The sequence below is a fragment of the Theropithecus gelada genome, chromosome 17, assembly GCF_003255815.1.
Source record: "Theropithecus gelada isolate Dixy chromosome 17, Tgel_1.0, whole genome shotgun sequence".
Classification (NCBI taxonomy): domain Eukaryota; kingdom Metazoa; phylum Chordata; class Mammalia; order Primates; family Cercopithecidae; genus Theropithecus; species Theropithecus gelada.
This window is the reverse complement of record NC_037685.1, coordinates 54,276,863-54,290,472: the sequence shown is the minus strand read 5'-3', so window position 1 is coordinate 54,290,472 and position 13,610 is coordinate 54,276,863. Positions and strand designations below refer to the sequence as shown.

At 41.8% G+C, this 13,610-nt stretch overlaps 1 protein-coding gene across 1 annotated transcript in view; it reads left to right on the top strand.

Moving 5' to 3' along the window:
* The window catches only part of MICU2 (mitochondrial calcium uptake 2), a 104,211-nt gene extending 91,372 nt beyond the window's left edge, over positions 1-12,839 (top strand). The window contains exons 9-10 of the mRNA XM_025364091.1: positions 5,092-5,263; positions 12,690-12,839. Of these exons, the coding sequence (XP_025219876.1) occupies positions 5,092-5,263; positions 12,690-12,839 (322 nt within the window). The remainder of the gene's footprint in view (positions 1-5,091; positions 5,264-12,689) is intronic.
* Positions 12,840-13,610: the final 771 nt, after the last annotated feature.

The following is a 13,610-nucleotide window of genomic DNA, read 5'->3' as shown; positions in this document are numbered from 1 at the left end:
TTTTTTTTTTTTGAGGCGGAGTCTCGCTCTGTCGCCCAGGCTGGAGTGCAGTGGCCAGATCTCAGCTCACTGCAAGCTCCGCCTCCTGGGTTTACGCCATTCTCCTGCCTCAGCCTCCCGAGTAGCTGGGACTACAAGCGCCCGCCACCTCGCCCGGCTAGTTTTTTGTATTTTTAGTAGAGACGGGGTTTCACCGTGTTAGCCAGGATGGTCTTGATCTCCTGACCTCGTGATCCGCCCGTCTCGGCCTCCCAAAGTGCTGGGATTACAGGCTTGAGCCACCGCGCCCGGCAGCTAGTTAACTTTTAAGGTTGCTTCTCACCTTACTCTTCTTCAGTGGGAATGATTTTATTTAGAATTCTTACTTTAAATTTTTTTAAATGAGTTCTTCTATAAATTATGGGCCCTGTGAAATTTGTCATACCATCACGCAATTTTTTAAATCCAATTAAGTTAACAAAAACTTGAAACATGAAAATTTTCAGGAGCTTTCTTAGATATTGCAAAGTGTCCCTAAAGTTAAAATTGTAATTATACTAGGCTGGAATTTATGGCAATCATAAGATATCTTTTACATTTTGCTAAGTCATAAAATAACAGAAAATGGCTTCTAATAATATTTCCAAAAGCTTGCACCAACGTACTAGCCAAATTAATCATTGATATTCCACATTTTTTCATATGTATTATTTCGAGCTTATACTTTTGTGTTTCTGGGAGTATAATGTTACAACATGTTTAACTGACGAAGTAAGGAGGCCAAGGCTGAAAATACAGGAGTGACAGGGAATTGCTAGAGGAGCAAGGTCCCTGAAGGGAAGGAAGTACAGGAATATAGGTGGGATTCAGAGTGCAGCATGGACAGGAAAAGGGACTCCCCGTCCGTTGTGACAGGAAGGAGAGGGTGGGGAAAAGGATGCATGTGGATGCTGTTACAATTTTTAGTGACAATAAGAAAATGAATGAATTTATTAAACAATGATTTCTAGTTTCTGTAGGAAGCAGGGGCAAAGTCGTATACTGAGGATAAACAGAAAAGAGTGTGAAAGTGAAATAGCCTCTATGTAAAATCGAGAAGACACATTTCCAGGCTAGCAGAAGAGTGTCTGTAAGGGTCAAGGACCCAGTTGAAAAGGTGCACCATGAATTTGTGCAAATACCACTACATACAGTTAGTTATAGTATGGTTTTCTTTAAGCCATACTTGAAGAAGGCCTTTTGCAGCCCATTAGAGCTGAGGTTGTGGGTGAGAAAGTGGAAAGCGATTAAGAGCGGAGTCTGGAGCTGGGCGTGGCGACTCACACCTGTAATCCCAGCACTTTGGGAGGCCAAGGCAGGCAGATTGCTTGAGCCCAGGACTTCAACAGCAGCCTGGGCAACATGGCGAAACCTCATCTTTACAAAAGAGATGGGTGTGGTGGTGTGCACCCGTAGGCCAAGTTACTTAGGAGGCTGACGTGGGGAGGATCACCAGAGTCCAGGGAGGTCAAGGCTGCAGTGAGTCGTGATCACACCACTGCACTCCAGCCTAGGCAACAGTGAGACCCTGTCTTTAAAAAAAGAAAGAAAGAAAAAGTGAAGTCGGCCGGGCGCGGTGGCTCAAGCCTGTAATCCCAGCACTTTGGGAGGCCGAGACGGGCGGATCACGAGGTCAGGAGATCGAGACCATCCTGGCTAACACGGTGAAACCCCGTCTCTATTAAGAAATACAAAAAAACTAGCCGGGCGAGGTGGCGGGCGCCTGTAGTCCCAGCTACTCGGGAGGCTGAGGCCGGAGAATGGCGTGAACCTGGGAGGCGGAGCTTGCAGTGAGCTGAGATCCGGCCACTGCACTCCAGCCTGGGTAACAGAGCAAGACTCCGTCTCAAAAAAAAAAAAAAAAAAAAAAGTGAAGTCTGGGCATGAAGAATGAAAATGAAAAGATAGTTACATATCATCCTCAGTACCATCACAGCAACTGGCAGGTATTTACATGGTGCATGGCATCTTTCTAAGTATTTTCCGTATGTGTTATCTCACCTATCTTTACAAGTTAGTGTCCTCTCTTTATAACTAGAATCTGATGAGGTTAAGGGACTTGATACAGGATCACATACTTTAGAAACTGAAGAGGTGAGATTCAGGTTTCTCATGAAAGGTTTTAGTGATCATGTGGTTTCTGAAAGAGTTCCACAGTTCCCTGGTAGGTGGTGGGTGCATTGAATGGGCTTTCAAGTACCAGACTAGGTTACCAGAAGGACGGGCGTATTCGGTAGATACTACCACGGATCAGTTGAAGAAAAATTTGTCATTTGTTTTCTGTTTTTTCACTTACACAACTAATCAAAAAGATTTCCCAGCTGAAATATCACTTAACCATTTAAGTAAAAACCACAGTGTAATTTAATTCTGTCTCCCAGAATTTTGGTGTGCTTTTATTGTTATGAAAGCAGCAGATAATTTAAATTGTGAAAATTGAGTTTTCTGTCAACCTACGTATTATTCTGGGGGAAGGCATTGACTCTTGGGCTGCTGAGGCAGCTCCTGATGGCATTTTCCCGCTCTGCATCAGTGCCTTTTGATTTTGTTGTGTTTTCCGGTCTTTTGTACTCTTCTCTCCTCCTCTCTTTGGTGATTTTTCTTCTGCATTTCTTTTCTCTTCTTTTAAGCTCCATGATTAGCCTTAAACATAGTGACCAGAAATAATCCCTGAGTTTATTTCTAGTCTGGCATACTTGACCTCATTTTTTATTCCAATGAATTTTTTAAACTGAAAATAAACCTGTGACTTAAGATATATAATGGTTAGAGGGAAGAAAATTGGCCTCAAGTCTTCTCGTCAGGAAAAATTGGGGAGGATATTGATACTGATGTACTTTTTAGGACTGGAATTGTTAAAAGTTCTGAAATGCCAATTATTAGTTGAGGATTTCTGAGTTTCATGAAGCGTTTTTTTTTTTTTTTTTTTTGAGACGGAGTCTCGCTCTGTCACCCAGGCTGGAGTGCAGTGGCCGGATCTCAGCTCACTGCAAGCTCCGCCTCCCGGGTTTACGCCATTCTCCTGCCTCAGCCTCCCGAGTAGCTGGGACTACAGGCGCCCGCCACCTCGCCCGGCTAAGTTTTTGTATTTTTAGTAGAGACGGGGTTTCACTGTGTTAGCCAGGATGGTCTCGATCTCCTGACCTCGTGATCCACCCGTCTCGGCCTCCCAAAGTGCTGGGATTACAGGCTTGAGCCACCGCGCCCGGCCCCATGAAGCGTTTTTATAAATTCAGAGGTGTCTAGAAGCAGTGGTGTGCTAGTAAATATGTTTAACAATCATTGTCTCAGGAAAAACAGCCTTGATTTGTAGTGTTTGCCAATTAGTAGTATAAATAAATGCCAATGTCAAGCTCCCCAGCATAAAGCAGAGACGGGAAGACGTGCACGAAAGACTCACAGCCTGTGCGCCACTGTACAGCCACTCCAGTACACCACTGCCTAAACAATTCCAGTAAGGAAAAACAGATCTCTCCCATTGCTTCCAATTAAGCCACTGATTTATAAAGTATGTAATTTGTTCACAATGTGTCTGGCAGCCTTATCTACTATAAATTTTCCAATTCATATATGCATGTTCAGATCATGTTCCAGGCTTTCATGTCATAACAAGATAATATGATTTTAGGCTTAAAGGGAAAAGATTATCATCATAACTGGACTTATATTCATTAAAAGTAGATAATTAGGTAAGATTAAAGTAGCTTAATCCAGACAATGTATAGTTTAACAGCAATTAAGTTTATAATATTTCAGCCTCTGGTAGAGGCTCGGATAGAGCCTAAAGAAAAAGCAAAGGGAAGGGAACAAGTTAGTGATGTTTTTATACCCTATCTTCTGCTTGCCTCATTCAGTGTACATTCATTTGCAAGTAAAGCATACATTTAACAGTTCTAATAAAATCAATGGAATGTCATTACAGTATACAGGGCAGGAAAACTCAACAAAATAAAAGGCAAAGTATATCAGTAAAATATTTTGTTGATCTATTAGTCCAAACTCGAAGTGCTTCAAATTTTAGATAAAGTTCTGCTTTGACCCAGAAAGAAACATGGCATTGATGAATCCGTGTATTCAGTACATTCAGAAAATGTTTTAAGTAACAAACTCTTGCCTACCATGTAGACAGAAGTCTAAGATCAAACTCCTCCTTCATGCTTTTAAGATTTATGGGATAAATATAGAACTTCAAGCAAGTAATTTTTTAAGTGATGATTTTTCTCCCACTGAACTGGAATGTCCCTCTTCTATCAACCCATGTATATTTTCATTTGAATTTGACATGACAGATAGTACCGATCTTTTAACATGTGGAAAAGTGAATAAAGGGATCTGTAACATATTAAAATTTGTGGAGATGATAATACTTTTCACATGATTTAGGTTATAAATAAAGTGCAACATTTCTGGGTTCTTGTTCAAAGAAGATATATTTTAATCTGATATCTTTTCAACTTGTCCCTTTCCTGGGAAGCCATTGATGACAGTTTGATCAAAGTGCCATGTTGTTTTTATAAGAAAGGAATGTTGAGTCATATCGACATGTATTATTGTCAAAAAGATTGTGTTTTTAGATAGAGTAAGCTTTTGATGCCAAGCCATTGATTACACTGATTAACTTTGGTATTTGAAAAATATTAGGAAGTAGTAATTATGATTAACATTCTAAAAGCAGTGTCCCACCTCAATTTTAAATTTATCTGATTATTGATAATTTTTCTGTATTGGAAAAAAACTAGTTTCCATGGAATAGTATTTTCTCTGGATGTATCAAAGCAACATTTTACATATTTTTTTAAGTCTTTAGGTTTATCAAAATGTAGGTTGCCAGGTATGACTTACACAAACAAATTGAGTATGGTGAGTTACTGATTAAGCCAGTGTTGGACTTAATCAATTTCTCTGCATCCTCCCTCTCCCCACAATCCTTGCACAACACTAATGCTTCATCCTGCTCACTATCAGGAGGCCGCCACCCAGTAGGTAATAGTGAAGGTACTTTGCAGACCCATTTACAATATTTAAGGTTGAATGCCACTAGTTACTTTACTAATTTCGTATTTTAACATTTAGATTTATGGAAAATTTACAAACAGAGATTCAAGAAATGGAATTCCTTCAGTTTTCTAAAGGTTTGAGTTTCATGAGAAAAGAAGACTTTGCAGAGTGGCTACTTTTTTTCACTAACACTGAAAATAAAGATATTTATTGGAAAAATGTGAGAGAGAAGTTGTCAGCAGGAGAGGTTGGTATGCCCTTTTATTATTGCATGTGATAAAGATGAAATAATAAGTTAGACATGTTTACATAAATAAACTTCTGAATTAACCAAGACTGTGCTACTCTCGATGGTATATAAAATCAACTTGAGGAATGTTCTCTACATGCTCTTTTCCTGTAAAGGAAAACTACTGCCTAAGACAGAATCAGTCTAGCAATTACAAGTTTTCCATTTCCAGTAAAGTCAAGAATAAGACAAGTATCACCACTATTATTTAATATCATTCTGGAAATCTTAACCAGTCCAAATTAACAAGATTAATTAAAAGAGTATAAAAATGTGAAAGGAGGTAGTAGTTGTCTTTGTTTTTATATGATGCAATTATATGCCTAGAGAACCCAAGAGAATCCAGTAGAAAAACTGTGGAAGCAATAAAAATTCAATAAAGTACCTGTTATGATGCTAATATATAAGAAGCAGCAGCTCTCCTATATACAAATTACGTAGAAAATGTAATGACATGCATATGTGTGTGTGTATATAAATATGAGATGTATAAAATGATGATTGCCAAGCTATTAATAATTATTCATGTAGAGTGGTGAGGTTTCAAATGATTTTTACTTTCTTTCTTTATACCTTTATGTATTGTTCCAAAAAAATGTTTGCAGTGGACATGTATTTTATATAACTTTTTAAAAAGTTACTTCTCTTGTAAGAAAAAAGAAAATGCAATAGAAGAACCCAGTTATAATTGCAAGATAAATATATAACAATTAGAAATAAATGTAACAAAAAAAGAAAACTTAATAGCCTTGATAGATATAAAAAGAAAACTTATCTAATTATAAGACATCCCCTATTATTGAATAGAAAGTCTTAGAATTATAAATACAACAGTTCTGTCTTCAGTTAGTCTATAAGTGTAATGGTTATATTAGAACAGCCCAAGTTTACTGCAGTTAGAAATTAACCCTGAAATCTCCCTGGCTGACACTGAGTTTCTTACTCAGTCATGCCACATTTCCATTGTGGGCTGATAGGAGTCTCTGTCTGCATAGAGGTCTAGACCCATTCGGGGTCTGGAGGCTGTGCCATCTTGGAGTTCCATCATCTGGAAGAAGTACCACGCTCAGAGGCTGTGGCAGGAAAAGAAGGAGGGAGTCACAATCCAGCAACTAAATGTTTTGGCCTGGAAACATCACCTGACAGTTGGCAGTTGGCCAGACTAATCACATAACCCCACCTGAATGCAGGGAGGCAAGGAACTCCAGTCTTTCATATCTGCAGGAATCAGAAAAGAGCCAGATACTGGTGAACACTTGTGGGTTTCAATAAAAATACCATTGAATTATTGGGAAGAAACTAGACAAGCTATAAAACTTTATATGATGACGCCTGTAATCCCAGCACTTTGGGAGGCCAAGGCGGGCGGATCATGAGATCAGGAGATCGAGACCATCCTGGTTAACATGGTGAAACCACATCTCTACTAAAAATACGAAAAATTAGCCGGGCGTGGTGGCAGGCGCCTGTAGTCCCATCTATTCCGGAGGCTGAGGCAGGAGAATGGCATGAACCCAAGATCGGGCCACTGCACTCCAGCCTGGGTGACAGTGCGAGACTCTGTGTCAAAAAACAAAAAACTTTATATGAAAAGAATGTCAACGTGTTAAAATATATTATCAAACCTTGGTAACTAAAACAGTTTGTTACTGACAACGAATTTGACAGACTCCAGGAATAGACTTAAGCATATGGGAAATTTAGTATTTATGAAATAGTATTTTAAATTAGTTGAGTAAAATAATTATTAATAAATGGCATTAGGATAATTCACTGGCCATCTGAGGGAGAAAATGAACATAAATCTCTATACTGTTCATTACTCTAAAATAAATTTTGGATGAATCAAAAAATTAAATGTTGAAGAAAAAAAATCAGACTGAGTAAGTGTAGAAGAAAACATGGAAACAATGTTTCATCTTAGGTTATATACCTTTCTAAGCAGAACCCAAAACCTTTCAAAGAAAACTTGATGAAATACCTAAAAATTAAAATTCTGTTGCCTCACCTCATCCCCCGCAAAAATTATAATCAGAGTCAAAAGAAAAAGTTACCAACATGAGGAAGGGAGAGATACTGATATGTAAAGACCAATTTTCTTAATTTATAATGGGATCTTTAAAAATCAGTAGGGATTGACCGGGCGTGGTTGCTCATTCCTGTAATCCCAGCACTTTGGGAGGCCAAGGAGGTGGCCCTCTCGAGGTCAGGAGTTCGAGACTAGCCAGGCCAACATGGTGAAACCCAATCTCTACCAAAAAATACAAAAAAAAGTAGCCGGCCATGGTGCCACACACCTGTAGTCCCAGCTACTTAGCAGGCTGAGGCAGGAGAATTGGATGAACCTGGGAGACAAAGGTTGCAGTTAGTCAAGATGATGCCTGGGCAACAGAGTAAGACTCTGTCTCAAAAAAAAAAAAAAAAAAAAGGTAGATATCAAGAACTGTTCCTCCTGAGGAACAGTGTTGTCCACATTTAAAAATGGTCTGAGATTTTTTTCCCTATTTCATATATCACGAGAACTTGAAAATCAACATGTGAATAACTGTAAAGTGTCTGAAATTTTATCCCTTTGCAAGTTAGCCTGCACCGTTTCATGGATGCTTGCAGAAGATACAAAACTATCGAGTCAGACACAAAGAATGTTATCATCATGTAGCAACAACATGAGCAACATATTTGTGTCAGTTCCCCCTTGCCTCCCAAGCCCCATGGACATGAAGCTGAGAGGCCCAGGTAGATGCTGCCCACACAGCAGATTCACATCAGGCTGAGGACTCTCATCTTAGTGATCTCAATGTTTTGTTATGGGCAGTAAACAAGCCTTCGTGAGCTTTGCTGCAGTGGGTGGCATTGTGTATTCATGATACCGGACAGTCAGCAAAGCTGTCCTGCACTCCTGAGGAACAGTGCTGTCCACTATACAGTTCTCCTGCCTCAGCCTCCTGAGTAGCTGGGATTACAGGAGCACGCCACCCTGCCTCACTAATTTTTGTATGTTTAGTAGAGATGGGTTTCACTGTGTTGGCCAGGCTGGTCTCGAACTCCCAGCCTCAGGTGATCCGCCTCGGCCTCCCAAAGTGCTGGGATTACAGGCATGAAGTCCTTGAAGATATAATTTGGAACAAAAACGCAGTTGGTGCCTCTTATAGATGTACAGAAACGTGAGACCCAGCGGGGCGCGGTGACTCACATCTGTTATCCCAGCATTTTGGGAGGCCAAGGTGGGCAAATCATGAGGTCAGGAGATTGAGACCATCCTGGCTAACACGGTGAAACCCCGTCTCTACCAAAAATACAAAAAATTAGCCGGACGTCATGGCAGGTGCCTGTAGTCCCAGCTACTCGGGAGGCAGAGGCAGGAGAATGGTGTGAACCCAGGAGGTGAAGCTTTCAGTGAGCCGAGATCGCACCACTGCACTCCAGCCTGGGCGACAGAACAAGACTCCGTCTCAAAAAAAGGAAAAAAAAAAAAAAAAAGGAAATGTGAGACTCATGGAAAATGGTCTCCCACAATAATAAGTTACCTAACAACGCATTAGAAATCTGGACAAAAGACATAAGCAGGAAACAATAAGAGAAATCCTCAAATGACTAATAAGCATGTGAAAAATGTTTTACTTCATTCACAAAGATATACAAATTCAGGCCAGGCCTGTGGCTCACACCTGTAATTCCAGCACTTTGGGAGGCCCAGGCAGGTCAGGTGGATCACCTGAGGCCGGGAGTTTGAGACCAGCCTGGCCAACATGGTGAAACCCCGTCTCTTCTAAAAATATAAAAATTAGCGGGGCGTGGTGGCACATGCCTGTAATCGCAGCTGCTTGGGAGGCTGAGGCAGAAGAATCCCTTGAATCAGGGAGGCAGAGGTTCTGGTGAGCCAAGATCACGCCACTGCACTCCAGGCTGGGTGACAGAGCAAGACTCCGTAAGACATACAAATTCAAACATTAATAAAATACTATTTTTCATCTATCAGAAAAGCAGACATCAGAAAAGTTACACCCAGTGCCTACTTTGAGGTCATGATAGAAGCAACCACTCTTTTATTTGTGCTGATAAATACACTGGTTTTTTTCTTCTTTTTTTCCTCTCTGCCTATCATCTTGTAATATACTGTCAAGAAAGTAAAGCAAGGTACAGAAATATGTGAAGAGATTGTTCCCATTGTGTAAAACAAGGAGATGTGTATGTACGTGTATACACTTTAATAAGAATAGAATATTAGCCAGGCGTGGTGGCTCACGCCTATAATCCCAGTACTTTGGGAGGCTGAGGCAAGTGAATCACCTGAGGTCAGGAGTTTGAGACCAACCTGACCAATACGGTGAAACCCCGTCTCTACTAAAAATACAAAAATTAGCCAGATGTGGTGGCATGCACCTGTAGTCCAAACTACTCACGACGCTGAGACAGGAGAATTGCTTGAACCTGGGAGGCAGAGGTTGCAGTGAGCCGAGATCGCGCCATTGCACTCCAGCCTGGGTGACAGAGCGAGACTCCGTCTCAAAAAAAAAAAAAGAAATTTCTGGATGGAGACACAAGGAATTGGTAACTCATGTCTGGGGAATGGAACTGGGAATCAGAGTGGAAGAACTTTTCATCATTTATCCTTCATGTTTGAATTTTTAACCATGTGCACATACTACTTTTTCAAAAATTTTATTGAAATGTTTAAAAATAAAAATATCATGAAGTCACAAAAGCTCGAAACCAGTGAAGACCACACATTACAGAGGGTGTGATCCTGAACATCCCTACAAAGAGAAACTTTTTTTTTCAGGTAGGGAAGAATTTACTTTCTTTCTTTCTTTTTTTTTTTTTGAGACAGTCTCGGTCTGTCCCCCAGGCTGGAGTGTGGTGGCGCGATCTCAGCTCACTGCCAGCTCTGCCTCCCAGGTTCATGCCATTCTTCTACCTCAGCCTCCCAAGTAACTGGGACTACAAGCGTGCGCCACCACGCCCGGCTAATTTTTTTGTACTTTTAGTAGAGACGGGGTTTCACTATGTTAGCCAGGATGGTCTCGATCTCCTGACATCGTGATCCACCCGTCTTGGCCTCCCAAAGTGCTGGGATTACAGGCATGAGCCGCCGTGCTGGGCCGAATTTACTTTCAAATTAAGAATTGTGGCCGGGCGCGGTGGCTCAAGCCTGTAATCCCAGCACTTTGGGAGGCCGAGACGGGCAGATCACGAACTCAGGAGATCGAGACCATCCTGGCTAACCAGGTGAAACCCCGTCTCTACTAAAAAAATACAAAAAACTAGCCGGGCGAGGTGGCGGGCGCCTGTAGTCCCAGCTACTCGGGAGGCTGAGGCAGGAGAATGGCGTAAACCGGGGAGGCGGAGCTTGCAGTGAGCTGAGATCCGGCCACTGCACTCCAGCCTGGGCGACAAAGCGAGACTGTGTCTCAAAAAAAAAAAAAAGAATTTTGGGCTGGACACAATGCCTCACACTTGTAATCCCTGCACTTTCTGAGGCTGAGGTGGGAGGATCACTTGAACCCAGGAGTTTGAAACCAGCCTGAGAAACAGAGAAATCTCATCTCTACTAAAAATAAAAATATTTGTTGTGTGTGGTGCTGTGTGCCTGTAGTCCCAGCTACTTGGGAGGCTGAGACAGGAGGATAGCTTGAACCCAGAATTTCAAGGTTGCAGTGAGCTGTGATCTGACTCCAGCCTGCGGGGGCAGAGTGAAACACTATCTCAAAAACAAAATAAAAACTTTAGAGAATTTTCATACTTTGTTTACTTTTGTGTTGTTTTTTGTTTTTTTGTTTTGGTTTGGTTTTTTGTTTTTTTTTGGGACAGGGTCTTGCTCTGTTGCCCAAGCTGAAGTGCAGTGGTATGATTAGCTCACTATAACCTCAAACTCCTGTGCTCAGGGGATCCTTCTGCCTAAGCCTCCTCAGTAGCTGCGACCACAGGCACATGCCACCATGCCTGGATAATTTTTGTATTTTTTATAGAGATGGCAGTTTCACCATGTTGCCCAGTCTGGTCTCCGACTCCTGAGCTCAAGCAGTCCGGCCACCTCAGCCTTCCAAAGTGCTGTGATTACAGTCAGGAGCCACTGTACCTGGCTTTTATTTTTTAATAGAAGAAACTGAGTTTTCTTTTAACTTTTTTATTTGTTCGTTTTTAGACAGAGTCTCACTCTGTCACCCAGGCTGGAGTGCAGTGGTGCAATCTTGGCTCACTGTAGCCTCCGCCTCATGGATTTAAGTGATTCTCCTGCCTCAGGCTCCCAAGTAGCTGGGACTACAGGCGTTCACCACCACACCCAGCTAATTTTTTTTTTTTTTTTTTTCTTATTTTTAGCAGAGACGGTGTTTCACCATGTTGGCCAGACTGGTCTCGAACTGCTGACCTCAGGTGATCCTCCTGTCTTGGCCTCCCAAAGTGCTGGGACTACAGGCATGAGCCACCGCACCCAGCCCATTTGTTTTATTTTTATTTATTTATTTATTTATTTATTTATTTATTTTTTGAGATGGGGTCTCACTCTGCCACCCAGGCTGGAGTGCTGTGGCATGATCTCAGCTCACTACAAGCTCTGCCTCCCGGGTTCATGCCATTCTCCCTCCTTAGCCTCCCGAGTAGCTGGAACTACAGGCGCCCGCCACCACACCCGGCTAATTTTTTTGTTTTTGTATTTTTAGTAGAGAAGGGGTTTCACCGTGTTAGCTAGGATGGTCTCCATCTCCTGACCTCGTGATCTGCCCACCTCGGCCTCCCAAAGTGCTGGGATTACAGGCTTGAGCCACTGTGCATGCCCCGTTTGTTTTATTTGTAAGTGCACTGATTTTGAAGTCAGATGGACCAAGGTTGAGATCCTGATTGTTCCAGTTAGTAGACCTTGGGCAAACTACATAACCCCTGAAGTGTTACTTACCTAAGACTTAGAGAGGCTAAGGTCACACATGTTATAAAGGGCAGAACCAGAATTTCAGCCTAAGGCCATCTAACTCCAAAACCCAGTGCTCTTAGTGCTGTGTCCACTAATAAAACTTAGCAGAAGTGGACCACTTAACAGAGCATGGTAGTCTCTTCAAGCTGCCACCCCAAAACACCACAGGCTAGGCAACTTATACAATAAATTTATTTCTCACAGTTCTGGAGGCCAGGAGTCCAAGATCAAGGCACCAGCAGGGCCAGTTTCTGATGAGGCCTCTTGCCCAGCCTGCACACGTTGCCTTCTCACTGTGCCCTTTGTGTGGCCGTTTCTTTGTGCACACAGAGAGAAAGGGACAGAGAAAGCCCTGTTGTCTCTTCCTCTTAGAACGACAGTAGTCTTTATGGTAGAAAAGAAGGTTCACAGTTAACATTTATAACATTATTTGATGTATTTACAAAATTGTAATAAAAACTCTTACTTTATTAGAGCATTAGTTTGGATGAATTCAAGTCATTTTGCCATTTTACGACCCAGTTGGAAGACTTTGCTATTGCCATGCAAATGTTCAGTTTAGCTCATCGTCCTGTCAGACTAGGTAAGTTATATGAAAAACTATTTGATTTTTATCATCTATAAACAGTTTTAGTATATTCTCCAACTAAATGCTACCAATCAAGGAACAAATTATAAGTAAAAATAATTGATTGGCCAGGCGCGGTGGCTCAAGCCTGTAATCCCAGCACTTTGGGAGGCCGAGGCGGGTGGATCACAAGGTCAGGAGATCGAGACTATCCTGGCTAACATGGTGAAACCCCGTCTCTACTAAAAATACAAAAAACTAGCCGGGCGCGGTAGCGGGCGCCTGTAGTCCCNAAGGAGACAGAGAGAGAGAGAGAGAGAGAATATGGTACTATTCATGAAAATAAAGCTATTTACAACTTAGAAAAGCAATTCCATTTCCTGCAACAAACATAATAGGGAAAAATAATAAATATGATTTTCATTAGCAAACATATTAATATTTTATAAGCTTATCAGTTACCCAACACCCCATAAATGTATTCCTGGAAATTAAGCCAGTCTTTACAGTTCACAATTGAGTGTACTTGGGAGTCTCTTTGCCCTTTCTCAGAAGACATTAAAAAGAAAAGCTGTAAATCAGTCATAGGAAAAAGAACATATATAATCTGGAGTAGAATTTTGCTTCCGGCCGGGCGCGGTGGCTCAAGCCTGTAATCCCAGCACTTTGGGAGGCCGAGGCGGGTGGATCATGAGGTCAGGAGATCGAGACCATCCTGGTTAATATGGTGAAACCCCGTCTCTACTAAAAATACAAAAAACTAGCCGGGCGTGGTGGCGGGCGCCTGTAGTCCCAGCTACTCGGAGGCTGAGGCAGGAGAATGGCGT